Source organism: Nymphalis io, chromosome 1, assembly GCF_905147045.1.
Source record: "Nymphalis io chromosome 1, ilAglIoxx1.1, whole genome shotgun sequence".
Classification (NCBI taxonomy): domain Eukaryota; kingdom Metazoa; phylum Arthropoda; class Insecta; order Lepidoptera; family Nymphalidae; genus Nymphalis; species Nymphalis io.
In genome coordinates, this window is record NC_065888.1 from 1,047,128 (window position 1) to 1,062,632 (window position 15,505).

Genomic DNA, 15,505 nt, shown 5'->3' on the forward strand with positions numbered 1-15,505 from the left:
TTATAAATAAAAGAAAAATAAATTTTAATGGATAATTTTTTTATATAAATTAAACAACAATATATTTATTTACTAACGATAAGAAAAATATTAAATAAAACAAGTGTAACTAATTCAGAATCTTGACCGGATCGGAAACAAACATGTCAATACTCAAAATATTATTTTAAATATGGTACCATTTTACATACCTTGACGATATGCTTAAGCACAAAGACCGATCTATCTTCTTCAACTCTCTGGACCTCGCAAATTAAAATTCTTGCTTTGAAAAGAAAGACGTAATGGTTCTTGGGTTCTCCGTCGTAATCGACTGTGAACCAATCGTGAGTCAGCAATCTACCGAGCTTGTAGATATTCCCACGGTATCCCTCGATACTATCTATGAATATGTTATTTGTGGCGCGGTTGGGGACGCCAAGGAATAACTCTAAAGCCTTCTGGAGATCGGTGCAATCGTCGCCGAGACGCTTTGAATATTTTACCAATTCCTGCAGAATAAATATCAGATTAAAAAATGACTGGAAATAACAGTTAGATTTTGATATTTCATTTAATTATTGATAACGTAAGTAATAAACTATATGTCATTGTTAATGAATGCAACTGAATTATATCGTTTTCATTAATAAAAATTAAGAGCAGTAGAAATTAACTGGTTACACTTAAATCTAAAACAAAACATAGCATGACGTTAAAACTCGCAGTTTCCCACACGCTAATAAGTAAAAGTTATTTTGGGATCTTTGTTCACCAGCGCGGCCATAAACAACGTTGTTGAAAGGGGTATTTGTTCAGCTCAATTAAATACATTGAATATCAACGTGCTATGTTCAAGACCTAGATTAAAATTTTTTGGCAAGGTACACAACAACAGTGAAATATCAATAAATTTGCTTTTTATGGATAAGATTAATGATAATGATCAATGTAATTTAATGACGCTAATTACCTTTAAAAGAAGTTGGTAGTCGTTGATTCTTTGGATGGGTAGCTTGAGGTGCTCAGTTAGACCTTTATCGTCTCCGAGTTTATCTGCCAATGCCTGCAAAGATCAATTGATAATTATAGTTTGATAAGAAATCTGTTACTTTAAACATGGACGTCCATATATATATATATATATATATATATATATATATATATATATATATATATATATATATATATATATATATACATGTATATATATGGACGTCGAACATTGCTCCTCCTAAAAGTTATAGTAAATAAATATCCCACAGTTGGGTTAAGACCTTCTTTTCATTTGCGTCGAAGGTATTTTATACTTATTCAACAACATTACTCCATTGTGAATTGGTGGATACACGTGGCAGATTTTCACCTGACGAATGCAGGTTTCCTCACGAAATTTTCCTTAACCGCCGAGGGCGAAAACAAAATAACAAATTAAATAAATGAAATTTCAGTGGTGCTCGTCTGAGTTTGAACCCACAATTGTCAGTTAAGATTCAGGTGCTCTAACTATTGGGTTGTCTTGGCTCGTATTAAGCAGATACCACTAAAACCATTACAATAAATCACTTAAGTAATACATAATGATTGCAATCGAAACGATAGCAAAAGTGTTTCACCATGATCGCTGTTATTATTCAATACACTTGGCAGTGGATCAAATGAATACAACGATACGCTATGAATGGTCTTCCTAACATAAATTGTATTAAGTTTTCGTCTATTAATATTTACTAGTTAAAGACTATCATATATAAAGTTAGGGTTGTTATAAAGGTTCCGAAAATGTAATGCTCTTACAATTCTAGAGATGTGGTATTTTTTCTTTCACGCTTCGCATGTTTTTTTTTCAGGAATTTACTTGGTTAAGCTCGTTCATTTACGAACTTGACTTCAGTGCCACGTATTTACGTGTAAAGTGTTCGCGAAATTTCCGCACAATTATTTCGACGGAACTGGTACAATATTCACTAGCAATATTCGGCCCACACATCCTAACCGGAAGCTTTATTGAAATATACTTTCAACTCGATTTTCTTCCTCACGAAAAAATATTCAAACTGATTTTAAGTGGCATTAAAGCCATCATAATTCGGATTCATCCGTTGAATGTGAAATATATTAAGACCACCTTGACATATTACGCGTGCGGGCTGTTGACGCTGCCATGAAATATTTCGAGAAAACACATATATCAGAGAAAACTTCACTCATTAAGTTATGATTTCATTACGGACGATCGATAAGTGAATGGGTTTTGGCCAAATAAAATACGTACAAGCATGCTCTTAGTAGCACTTTTAAAATGTACATATTACATGATAAATTTAAAAATACCGCGATTTGGAATATATATTCTCCCAAGAAGAACTCAGATCATAAAGTTCAGTAGTTACTCCTTTGCAACAAATGAACTATTAACTAATTCCACGCTTTTTATAATATATATATATTAAGTAATACGCTGTAATCATTGCACGATTTAACTGTAATTACTAATAAACTTAATAAGTATCTATGGGGTTGTGTTTTAAAAAACGAATACGGTTTTTTTTTTCAAGTAATGCTGAAGGAGTATGTAACACGTACCTAGTGTTCATTTATTACTTTACGTGTTTACACTATGTTACTTTCAATTAAAATAACATATTTTTTAGATACATATGTTGTAAATAATCTTTAAGTATTCAAGGACAGTCTATAGCTACGAGGTTGTACCTAAATAGCCTGAATGTTTTTGATGGGTAAGTATAGTTTATTTTTAGAAAAATAAGACGATCATTTGATTAGTATTGTAGAATTGAAAGGGAAACTGTGGAGACCTATAATGTTAGTTGCAACAAGAACATTGACTATAAAGAAAGGAGTTTCCTTAGTTATAGAAAAAAGAAGACAAATGAAATATTTCTAGTTGATAAATATCAATTGTTGATAGATTAAAATATGTTGCCTGTTCGGTGTCAGACAGTAACAACTTTGCTCCAATACCTGAATATCTTAAGAAAATTAATATAAGTCGGCAATTAAGATTAAAATATTCAGTAACATCTAGTAAATATTGTAGATACATAAGTTAGAACTAATATTGATCTAATTGGTGCAATAAATAGATTTAGCACCGATGCGAATGTCTGAGAATAAAACGTATATTTAAAAACAGAACGTTTTTTGTAGAAATTGTATATTTTGAATTCCAAACGAGTCATAATAATAAATACTTTTTTTGCAAACGATGATTGTGACGATCAACATTTACTGCGCTGGTACGGCCATATCCTGAGACGTGACGATGACCATCCCATCAATAAAGCCTTAAATATCCCGGACCAACCGCGGGGAAGAGGGTGACCGCCCGCAACCTGGTGGACAAACATGTAAAAAGAGGCCCAGAAAGAGAATCTGAGTAAACAGACAAGCCAGAACAGAGCTCTCTGGGACAAACGTACAAGGAGACCCGACCCTAGCTGAACTGGGAAGAGGGTTTGAACAAAGAAGAAGAAAATCAACTTTATATGATTTCAACCGTTTGACATTTTAATTCTCGTGCATCCACCAATTCTATTCTGAAAAATATTAATAATCCGCGAAATGTTGACAACCGACTTATGATGATATTTTGATATTTTGATGCGTGTAGTCTTATAATGTTATAGTTAATTAATTTATTTATTTATTAAGGACCATCAGCGGTCACTACACTTGCACATGTAATAATAAAAACACATGGTCATAGGTTTTTTTAGGCAGAATAATTGCCATCTAAGATGGCGATCCAATGTAAATCTCCGCTTGAAGTCTCAAGATTTCAATATACATTTCAGGATATCAATCTATGTATTTATCAAATCAAAACAAATCTAATATGCTAAGTAAAGTACTATTATGAGCGAATTTTGATCATTAAGAATGTATCAAAATGAAGTTCAATTAAGACAGTATAAGAGCTATTAGGTATTCTAGCTAGGCGGACTTATCTATATATATAACGGACATATATTATATATAAGTGAAATGGTCACTTTGGTTTTTGGAATTTTTATTGTTATTACTATTTGCCATAATTATTTGGTCGGCGTATTCTATAAAAAAATACTGGCTAGCTACTAACCGCCTTACTTACAAACGGAACACAATTTACGTCAGTAAAGTTTCACTCAAACGCTACACACAGAAACTTAGCAATCTATTTGGACCTTGAAATTTCATGCTTCGAAATTGCTTGACAACCTCGTCGTAAAACATTTGTGTTCATTACAATATATTTTAATACTATTTCGTGTTAGCCCTTAAACGTATCTGTGAAAAAGTCATGTAATGTCTTCTAGCGTTGTGTTATCACAACAACTGTTATGAAGCTGTAAAATGAGCTGTGTTGTTTACATAAACAATTGATGACGTTTTCATTTTGTTAATTTTATCTTAACATTCTATAGATACCTATACAATTACATCTTTGTGTGATTTTTTTTTTCATAAATTATTTGGTTATTAGTATATTTTCATCAAACTAGCTAAATGATGGAAATCTCAATATTATAAAGAGCTTATTTATGTTATACACATTAAAAAACGTATTGTTATAAAATTAAAATATTTTCAAGACCGTTAGCTGACATTGATACGGAATTAGTTCTGAGATCCTTAAAAAATATACTCTGAAAATGGGTCAAGGTCATCCGACGATTCCAACAAAGCTATGCAAAGCTTTACTAACGGATACTGCGGAGTTTAGAGCGTCAGACAGCGAACATCCACCCACGCCGCACGCCTCAAAATAAACCAGACGTGATGCTTGAAACACTACACCCATAGCGTGAATGTTGAGAAAAATACAATTTCGCAACAGCTCGGCTAAATATATAACATGGATGGAACAAACGCAGATCTACTCCTACCTGAGTGGGGAGACGTTGGAACAGGAGGTCCAGAAACAAGAGAACACAATCACAGTCACACACTTCACTCGGACGAGTGGTCGAAGGTCGGTAACGCTGGAGCTAGCAAGGTGTTCGCGGCCGCGGCTTCCAAGCGACTGGTCAATTCCATACCCCTGCTCGATACATCGCTAAACATAGATCAGTAACGTCGACGATTTTTAGAGGATAACGCCATTTCTTCGGTGACGTGTTTGTTATCAGAGAATGCCCAGGGTCATTCCAGCAAGGTCACTAAACAAACTTCGGGCTTTCCTTGCTCAAGTCGAAACAGCTATGAGATATATTCACGCCATACGCTTTAAGGATATATGTTTACAAAAATTTTCATTTGATCGGTTAAGTCATTGTCAGGAACCATTTTCACCGAGAGCTATCACTATTCCTATAAATAATCTTTGATCCTTGAAACTTTAATAATGGAATTGGATGACGAGATCTATGCTCGCATTACTCCAGTTGTAAGATTTGTTTTCTATGTGTGACATAATGTTAATATTCCATCATGCTGCGGTTCAGTAGATATCCAAGTAGGAGAATTTCTCCTGAAAAGGCCGGCCATTTTACTTTTATTCTTATAATCTAGGATGATCAAACTGTACACTAAAATTTCTTTGTTAACTTTAATCATCATAATGCAGGTTTCGTTACGAAGTTTTTCTTTACAGCGAAGCATGATATGAATAAAATACGACTGAAAGACATTTGCTTGAGATCTACGTATTCTATCGACTTCATCAGATCATCTCCGCCCATGTGATTTAATGTAAGCTGTATAACTTCATTTTTGGTATCTATCATCACGAAACTGGTCTATAATACAAAATATATTAATTTTATAAGTACACAATTATAATTATTATGATAGCTATTTTACGTGCAGTTAAATAAATAACAAGCTTATTTATGCAAGACTGTCAAATATACAAATATAGGGACAGTTTTAGATGGGTAATATGTTTAGATTGTAATTATTTTCCAATCAGATACATGTGCTAACGTTTATTGTAAAACGTAACTGTTAAAAAGTCTTTGTAGATAGACTTTGATGACGTAAAGTGATCACATATCCCAATACGGGGTTCTTCTTCTTAAGCAACTCAAGAAGATGAACTTCATCTTCTTGAGTTGCTTAAGAATTATTGGATTAACTATTAAACTAACTTTGTAATAGGATGTTGTATTTGTCAAAATTAAATATAACAAAAACCTAAATTAAAAAAATATTGATTTAAAACTCTCATCGCTTTGTATGTACAGAACTTTATAGTTTTAATGTCGCCTTGACAGATTATATAAATATCTCGAAACATTGAGAATAATGTTCATGGAGTATAAATCCGAAGAATTATTTATTCTCGGGACTGAGTCAGGTGGTCCGGAGACCAGGGATGCGTAGGATTAGTTATTTCATGCGTTACTTAAATAAACCACAGAATAGTTATTCAGTTTCCGTTCAACGTCCGCCATTATTCGATAATGTATTCATTTAAAAGTAATGTGGCTTTATATGCGAGAAATAAAAAAAAACTGGAAAGTAAATGAGTCGTGGTAAATTTTTATATGCCGCTGTACCTCAGTTACTTTCATCTATTAGAGTGACTCGAATTAATGTCCGATGACCTTTCGAGGAGAATATTTGTATTTACTCATTCCATTTATATTTATATTTTACTCATTCCACCTCACTGTCTCAATGTGGATTGGTGGATACAAATATGCAGGCTTACTCATGACGTTTTCCTTCACCACTGAGCACGAGATTAATTATAAACATAGATTCAGCACATGAAAAATAACTGGTGTTTGAATCTGTAAACTTCGGCTTCACGTGACCACTGAACCATATAGGCACTTTTCACGTAGTAATCATATAATACTGATGACTATTTGATTAGGTATTTAATAGTAGATAACCATCACTTTCAGGGACTAAAGCTAATTCGAAGATTCCGTCCGCCAAAGCAATTCTTTCATATCTTCTACAAGCGAAAAGTTAATTTTATAGTATTTTCTGTAAACGAGTAATAATATAAATTGGCATTATTCCACATATTTTAGGTAAACATATTACGGATTACTTTACATACGTAGACGTACATAGACATATTAGTTTGGCTCGGTATTCGTTGTTACAAATCACTAACCCAATGATTTATTCACCTACATATTTTCACTGACCTAGTACACGGCGATTGATGAGTGATGCGATACGTTTTAAGAATCAAGATCAATATCATTATCAAATAATTAAATATAAAATTTACCGCCGAAGGAGAAAATGAAGTTTAAGAAAAACAGTGATGTTATCGTGACAGGTTTCGACGGTACCTTTTTTATATAAAACATAGAGCAAATGCGTCTCCTGATGATTAATGGTCCCCACCAGCCATAATATTGACGCCGTAAGAAATGTGAACCATTCCGTTCATCACCTATGCGCCATTTACCTGGGAAACTAAAATGTAATCTTCCTTGTGCCGCAATGGCTAACTTACACTTCCGACCGGAACACGACAATACTAAGAAATGCTTTTGGGCGGTAGAATATGTGATGACCGGGTCGACCAAACAGGTTTGCATAAAGCCCTAGCTAGCCTTAGCTGATGGTAGGGCTTTGTGCAAGCTCGTCTGGGTAGGTACCACCCACTCATCAGATATTCTACCGCAAAACAGCAATACTTGATATTGTTGTGTTCCGGTTTGAAGGGTGAGTGAGCCAGTGTAATTACAGGCACAAGGGACATAAAATCTTAGTTCCCAAGGTTGGTGGCGCATTGGATATGTAAGCGATGGTTGACATTTCTTACAATGCCAATGTCTAAGAGCGTTGGTGACCATTACCATCAGGTGGCCCATATGCTCGTCCGCCTTCCTATTCTATAAAAAAAAAAAAAGCTCTAATATAGATTTGTATCTCATTGTTTCATACACACACCTCAGCTTTAAAAACAGTACACAGGAAGTCGAAAGCTGTTTCAGAACAACTACTAATCATTACTAAAACTAATTCGCGCATTTTAGTTTAAATATTAGAGGTTATTAATCAAATTAATGGAGAAAATGTGCCCGAAAAATATTAAATTCAATATATTCTCCACTATAAATAAAATATTCAATACAGTTAAATGATAATGTGAGCACTAGTTCTGGAACCGAGTAATGTATAAATATGTAAAAGGCGGGCTACACACTATACATAATATTAAATACATGACTAATTCGTTATCCTAATTATATGATTACTATGTATAAAGTACTGGGATGGTCCAGTGTTTATAACACGTGAACGTCGTAGCTGTACATTACAGGTTCAAACCCGGTAAGCACCACTGAATTTTCATGTACTTAATTTGTGTTTATAATTTATCTCGTGCTTGACGGTGAAGGTTCGTGAGGAAACCTGCATGTGTCTAATTTCACTGAAATTCTGACACGTGTATCCACCAAAACGCTTTGGAGCAAATGTTCTTTCATAGCGATTTTTATTTTTTCACTTACAATCATAGGCTACATATATAACATTGCAAAAATATACCCATCGTCAAGCCTTGCCGCTTAACAGCAAGATGCGCTCGTTTTACAAGTAAAGGATAATATTTATAAACTATTTAATTAAATACATATATAAACATGATTCTGTAAGTAATAGAATTACAAGACTAAAATACATTGAGAAAAAAGAACAGATTTCAAAAATAAATTGAATGCGAGTTTTTAACTAAGAAGCGAGTAACTGAAAAGTAAAAAATAAACGTTTTCTACAACATTTTGAAGTCGCTGCCAACTGAAATATCAAAATTAAATAGCTGATTACATAATATTTTCTTAACTGAAACTTTCTTTGGCTTGATGTAGGGAAAAGGTGGAATGTAGATGTAACGAATAAAAAATTCAAATCTATATTGTGTTTCAGTATTACAAAAAAAAAAAAGCTAACGTACTAAACCGGGACGAGCAGCATTGTATAACTATTTTGTAATAATCGTAGATAAAAGTAAAAAATACAGTAAGTAACAGCCTGTAAATGTCCCACTGCTGGGCTAAGGCCTCTTCTCCCTTTTTGAGGAGAAGGTTTGGAGCTTAATCCACCACGCGGCACCAATGCGGGTTGGTGGAATACACATGTGGCAGAATTTCGATGAAATTAGACACATGCAGGTTTCCTCACGATGTTTTCCTTCACCGAAAAGCACGAGAAGAATTATAAACAGAAATTAAGCATATAAAAATTCAGTTTTTGAACCCACGTTCATCGGATAAGATTCAGGCGTTCTTACCACTGGGCCATCTCGACTACAAAATACAGATAATACCATAATTAAGGAATGATTTAGTGCTCGGCGTCACGTAAACCGTTTATATAATGCAAATAAGATAATGAGACAGTCCAAAAAAATATTACAGCTATGGAGCGAGACATAAGATCAGATACGTAATCAAGTCTACAAATAACTGTCATCCACAAACGGTGACGGGTGGACTATGGTCTATGACCAATCCACTTACCCTAATCATTAAGTCGGAAAAATCACATATCAATCTATAAATTCAGAAGGCTCATTTTTCTATATTGTTTAGGCAGGGCTCAGAAAAGCTTTAGTTGTAATTATTGACCAAGATTTACTGCGTGATTATTTCTCTGCCATCTTGGACTTTTTGCAACAACCCAGTTCTCTAACCCCACTGCCTATTATCTAAAAACCTACCTATATAATGATTAGCCTAAATGTGCACCTTCAGTATTTTCAATTAATGTATATTATATGACCTACATATTATGTGCACAATGTACATATCCGATTATTGAGCAATAAATATTGCTCAAATATTACCGCTGCTATTTAAAAATATTACCGCTGGTTTTTTAGTGGATATTCCGGCGCCTTCAGCGCCGATGAGTCCCACATACCCCCCCCCCCTCACGTGGGGGAAACGCGTAAATGGGTAAACTTCTAGCGAAAAAAAATATAAAAGGGATGGTTAATATTTTTTATTACGGTGTCAATATATATGGGCGGTGGTGACCACCAACAATCAGGTAGCCCATGTACGTATCTAAAATATCATTTTTTTATTAGTTGCAATAAAAGCTAACCACAAGGGCGTGTGCGTGGCATTTTGACGGTAAGATAAGGACCATTTCACATTTCATGGCGCTTTGTACAAGTATATTGGTTCATCGATACGACGTGTGTATGATCTGCGGTGGCATCTCGCCAGCTCTAGAATAGTTCGCGTTCCGAACGGCTATCGCGCCCTGTCAATTCGACGTCGGGAGGAATCGCCTCTTGTCAACAATATGCTATTGAAAATTAGCAAAGAGATATGCTCTCTTAAACGATAATTGAAATTCTTAAAAACATTTTACATTATTATCAATAAAGTGGTTACTTTTATAGCGAGGCCGAAGTTACAAAATGGAAATAGAACGAGTTGATTAGAATTTGTTTTTTATAAATTCCAAATATTAAGAACGTTATAACAATAATTGAAGAAGCGAGTACTTATCAATGTCTTTTCCATTTATAGTATAATATCTTTTTTCATTTATTGTATAATACCTATTTTAAGAAACACCTACGTATTATCATCATGACTTATTTTTATTCATCAAATAAAATTAATTTAGCATGTATTAGGTATTTCTGCTTAGCCTAAAGATTGATTAGCAGATAATGACATAAGCCTATTCCAACTACAAGAGCAGTAAACCCAAATAAACAACTTTGACACCGATATCAATTGACGCGATCTTGAATAATCTAGGATATTCACTATGGATTCGCGAAAAAATGGCGTTTTCCATGTCCGCGAAGTTGTAATCGGAACTTTGAAAGTTAAATTAATGTGGTTATAACTAGTTAGGTGGAATAGTTTTGTATTATAAATAAAGGTAAATTAATCAAGAACAGTTTATAGTGCGGTAATACAGCAAAACAATTAGAAAATCGTATGCAACACGATTTATTTACCTTTATTCCTACTCCGATTGGAATAGGATATATAATATGATATTAATAAAAATCGTTTAAAAATATTGTTTAAATTGCATTAAATTTAAAAAAAAAATTAGATTAGATCAGAAAATATCAATCATAACTCAATACAAATATTTATGAGGACAGATATAATTTAGAATAGACAAGTTACTCCATCTACAGGCAATCCAACAAAGCATTCAATATTTGTTAGAATCCTACAGCGCCATCTATCGTCACTGAAATGAGACGATCAAAACGTCGTAGTTTCTTGAAACTTTCAATTATGAAATATATTTTCATGTCGCTAGATGGCGTAAGTCAGTCAGAAAAAAATATTTTGTTTGAAATCTTGATGCTAGTTTTCATTGTAGTAAGATTTTCATTGATTTGTATAAAATAATATTGAAATTAATTACCTTAAAATATTTAGAGACTACTGGGTCGTTCTTGAGCAAGTGTTGAGCAAGTGGTTCATCGCGACAGTAAGCGACGTGCTTGTCGAACTCTCGCTCCATTCGAAGCAAACTACGACCAAGCATCCGCGGTTCTCCGGCGTAGTATTTGATGCCTTCTAGTAGGGACCTGAATAAAATATATTGATTAAATAACATGTAATAACGCGTGAATCTTAACCGATGATCGTCTTTTCGAATTTTCATGTGCTTAATTTGTGATTATAATTTATCTCGTACATTACGGTGAAGGCAAAAATCGTGAGGAAACCTTCATGTGTCTAATTTCACTGAAATTCTGCCACATGTGTATTCCACCAATCCGCACTGTTTAAGCGTGGCGGAATAAGCTCCAAACCTTCTCTTTAAAAAAAGGGAGAGGAGGCCAGCAGTGGGACATTCACAGGCTGTTACGGTTACGGATTAAATAACAAGATTTTCCGCAGACCATTTTATGTTTTTCAATAAATAAATTTCAAGCACATGTAAAAAAAAGAATGAATAAATATGGCATATTATTAATATATTTATATTTTTCAAGATTATACCTAGTTAAATTAAACCTTGTAGTTATATTCGTTGTTTTATGTTTGATGAGAAAGTGTAACTTGCCAGTTCTCTTCGGTAAAATCTTAAGTCTACATTTTGAACCGGTGGTAGTTTTATATTAAATTCAATTTTGGACAATAACAATTTAATTATATTATACAAGTTCTTATTTCTGTGTTACTGGATGATAATTGCCTCGAGAGAAATATTTTTGTTTATGTTTCATTATATAAGAAAAAGAACACAACCGAACAATATATTAATGCTATATTAGAATGTTATAATGTTGCCAAAGTAATGTTGCTATCGCATATAGTATATAATTAAGATTGGACCACTGGATTTGTTATATATATGCATGATTTTTGTTGGTGATCAAATAAAAAGCAATAGTTGTTGAGTTAAACTCACGTATTGTGAAACTCGCAAATCTGCTTGAAGTTTGAGAACAAAAGCTCCCTGTTGTCGAAAACTATTTTGGGTGTGGTAGCCTTGTCCATCGGACGCATGTAGCGGCTGACCACCTGCTGCATGTCACGCCCGAACTCCTCCTCGGTTTCGATCAGCTCACGAACCACTGCCCTGGTAAAGAATATTAAGTAAAGCTTGGGAATTTAAAAATCGTTGATTCAAAAGGATATAAAGGATAGGAAAACTATTAATGATGCCTGAAGCTGTCCTTATTTCTATCAATTCATAGCCATTATTAAACTCCGATATAAATCTTAGCAAGATTAATATATGTATTTTTTATTATTATACTTAATACAATATATTTTCGATATGGGTTTTAGTCTAATTATTTTAAAATTCCATTGAACTCGTACTATAGATACCGTTATTAGACAAAGTAGTAGGTACTTAGTTTTTGCTTTAATATTATTAAAATCGAATGTATTATGTAACTAATAAACACGGCGGGCATAAAGTGACAGCTTAGTCCAAAAAAAAAACCCTTCTTAATGGGTACTTGGCCGACGGTGGGTATTTAGTTGTTTAACATTGAATAAAAATATGAATTAGAATAATAATATTACATGACACTATCTACCTTTAGATAAATAATGTTTTCATATAAATTAAAAATAACATATGGTTATTAGACAGTTTCATCATTACGGAAAGTAGGTAATTAAGTGTTATGTCCGACAAATCGCAGCCTCGTGACGTTATAAGTCATATATTAAGACCCTGGCAGTGTAACCGAACAGGTAATGAGACAGGCGGTGAGTAATTGAGTATGAAGTTGATTTATTATACTTAGGACGGTTCAACGCTGATACAGAACGCCCTGCGTAAAATGTTTTGGCTGCGATTTTGAAGGAATTTTGCTAAATCGATTTTTTTTTATATTATAGGTAGGCTGACGAGCAAATGGGCCACCTGATAGTAAGAGATCACTAACGCCCATAGACATTGTCAATGTAAAGAATGTTAACCATTGCTTACATCGCTAATGCGCCACCAACCTTGAGAACTAAGATGTTATGTCCCTTGTGCCTGTAATTACACTGGCTTACTCACTCTTAAAACCGGAACAAAACAATACAAAGTATGTCAATAAATACACGAAAGACTTATATGATACTAGTTTTTGCGAATGTTGAAAGAAGGAGGAGCAGGTTTTATGTATAGCAATTAGCCAATGTACTTCCTTTGGGTTGAAACTTACATTATAACAAATTTCATCAATATCGGGTCTGTAATTTAATTTATCTTTTATAGTGAGGATTTAAGCGCCTTTTTGAACTATGTTTATAATTTAATATTGCAATTATGGCAGCTGACTTAAAAGATATTTCAAGCACGGTAGCATGCACAAGCGATCCCGTGGCGCTCCTCGTTAAGACGAAAGTGTACCGCTGGTTTTTTAGTCCTTGCACTTGACGGAGTCCAAGGTACTTGATGCCTTGGACTCCGGCGAGCCCCACATACCCTCCTACTGATCCCGTGGAGGAACGTTAAAAAGCAACCAGCGTTAAAAAAATGATACTTTAAGGCGTCCATTTTTTTACCTAAGTCATAGATACACATGTATATATTTACTTTGAAAAAAAGAAATAATGAATATTAGACCAATATTACAATTATTTTCTATATGACAATGCAATAGGCTCCATCTATGGAGCCGTGATGTCTAAGTTGTTTGAAACTTAGAACACGTAAATCTTGACAGAAGGGTGTGGGTTCAAGTTCTATTTATGTTTAAAATACCGAAAATATTGTGGTAACGGGAAACCAGCAAATGTGCGATGGAATTCTGCCTCAGGTATATGCATTAAAACACGTTAGAGGAGCGTAATAGAATAAGCTCCTATCTTTCACAATAATAGGTGATTCTTAAGTCCTCCAGCCTTAGCCCAGTAGGCTAGCTATTACGTAATGATGAACAATTCATAAAACATTGGTGCTACCTTATAAAACATTTGCTTTAATACAAATATTGATCTTGTGACAAAGTTGCAAGAAATAGATGCGCAAACCACTCCGTCGGATGGGAAATTATTAATACGATATCTAAATATATCATTCTAACATTCTGAACACATGCCATTTCAGTGAGCTGTGGATCCAATTTAAGAAAACCATTGACAAGTAACTATACTTACACCGTTTGGCTTTAATAAAGGCAATATAATTTATGGTTTGCACATTTCAGATCGTAACAAGAGTAATTACCCAATGAGACACGAAATATTAATGGTGGTTCATGTATTTGTCAGGTGTCTAAAATAATTTGACTTGGCAATCTAAATATTGATAATAATGATAATTAGTATTAAGTATAAATGGTCTCGCGAAAACCGAATCATATTCTGTAACGGTATACTTCATGATGCTCTCCTTTTTGAGCCGCAGATATCTACTCCTTAATGTGTACTAATTTATGGCACAAGAGACATGCCATCTTTGTTCCCAAGATTAGTGACGCATTGGCGATGTAAAGGATGATTAGAATTTCTCATGGGGCCAATGTATTTGGGCTCTGGTGACCACTTACCATCAGGTGGCCCATATGCTCGTCCGTCTTTCTATTCTATATAAAAAACACGATTTTGTTGCGGTTTTTTTGCTTGATACCTGATGTGCTGGAGATGCTTCTAAGCTATAAATTATGAAGATCTATTCAGGCGTTTAAAGATTAACAGCTCATTTATTACTTGACAAAAGTGTCTTAACCAATTTCAAAGTTCCGATTTGATTCGAAATCACACGACGCGGCGACGGTTGTTTTTAATATTGTTGGTACTTATAGTAGTTTGGTATTTTACTTAAACTTTTATTACTTAAAAAATGAACAACAAGAGACGTAGCGTCCTAGCTACAATGGCTAAACAAGGTAAAGAGTAGTATGTACTTATTTCACTGCCAATGCTGTTTAAGACTGAAGGTGACAAGTAGATGGTCCATTATTTATTGTTCATTATCCCTTCTTAAATGTATGAGAAAAATAAGTCAAAGCGATGATTCAGATAATTAATTCCAAAATCTCCAAAATGAAATTAATTCAGCATTGAGATTGCACTCTCCAAATTCAGCACAAAAAAGTCCTCGATACGATACTGCGGTGACGGGAATAATACATGACCAAATATAACAGCAATTTACG

General features: G+C 33.9%; 1 protein-coding gene across 11 annotated transcripts in view; it reads right to left on the reverse strand.

Moving 5' to 3' along the window:
* LOC126771012 (obscurin) overlaps window positions 1-15,505 on the reverse strand; it is a 113,930-nt gene that overhangs the window by 39,309 nt on the left and 59,116 nt on the right. For all 11 annotated transcript variants that reach the window (XM_050490737.1, XM_050490710.1, XM_050490719.1 and 8 more), the window contains 4 exons: window positions 12,307-12,477; window positions 11,311-11,476; window positions 953-1,045; window positions 192-491 (listed from right to left, as the gene is read on the reverse strand). In XM_050490737.1, the coding sequence (XP_050346694.1) occupies window positions 192-491; window positions 953-1,045; window positions 11,311-11,476; window positions 12,307-12,477 (730 nt within the window). The remainder of the gene's footprint in view (window positions 1-191; window positions 492-952; window positions 1,046-11,310; window positions 11,477-12,306; window positions 12,478-15,505) is intronic.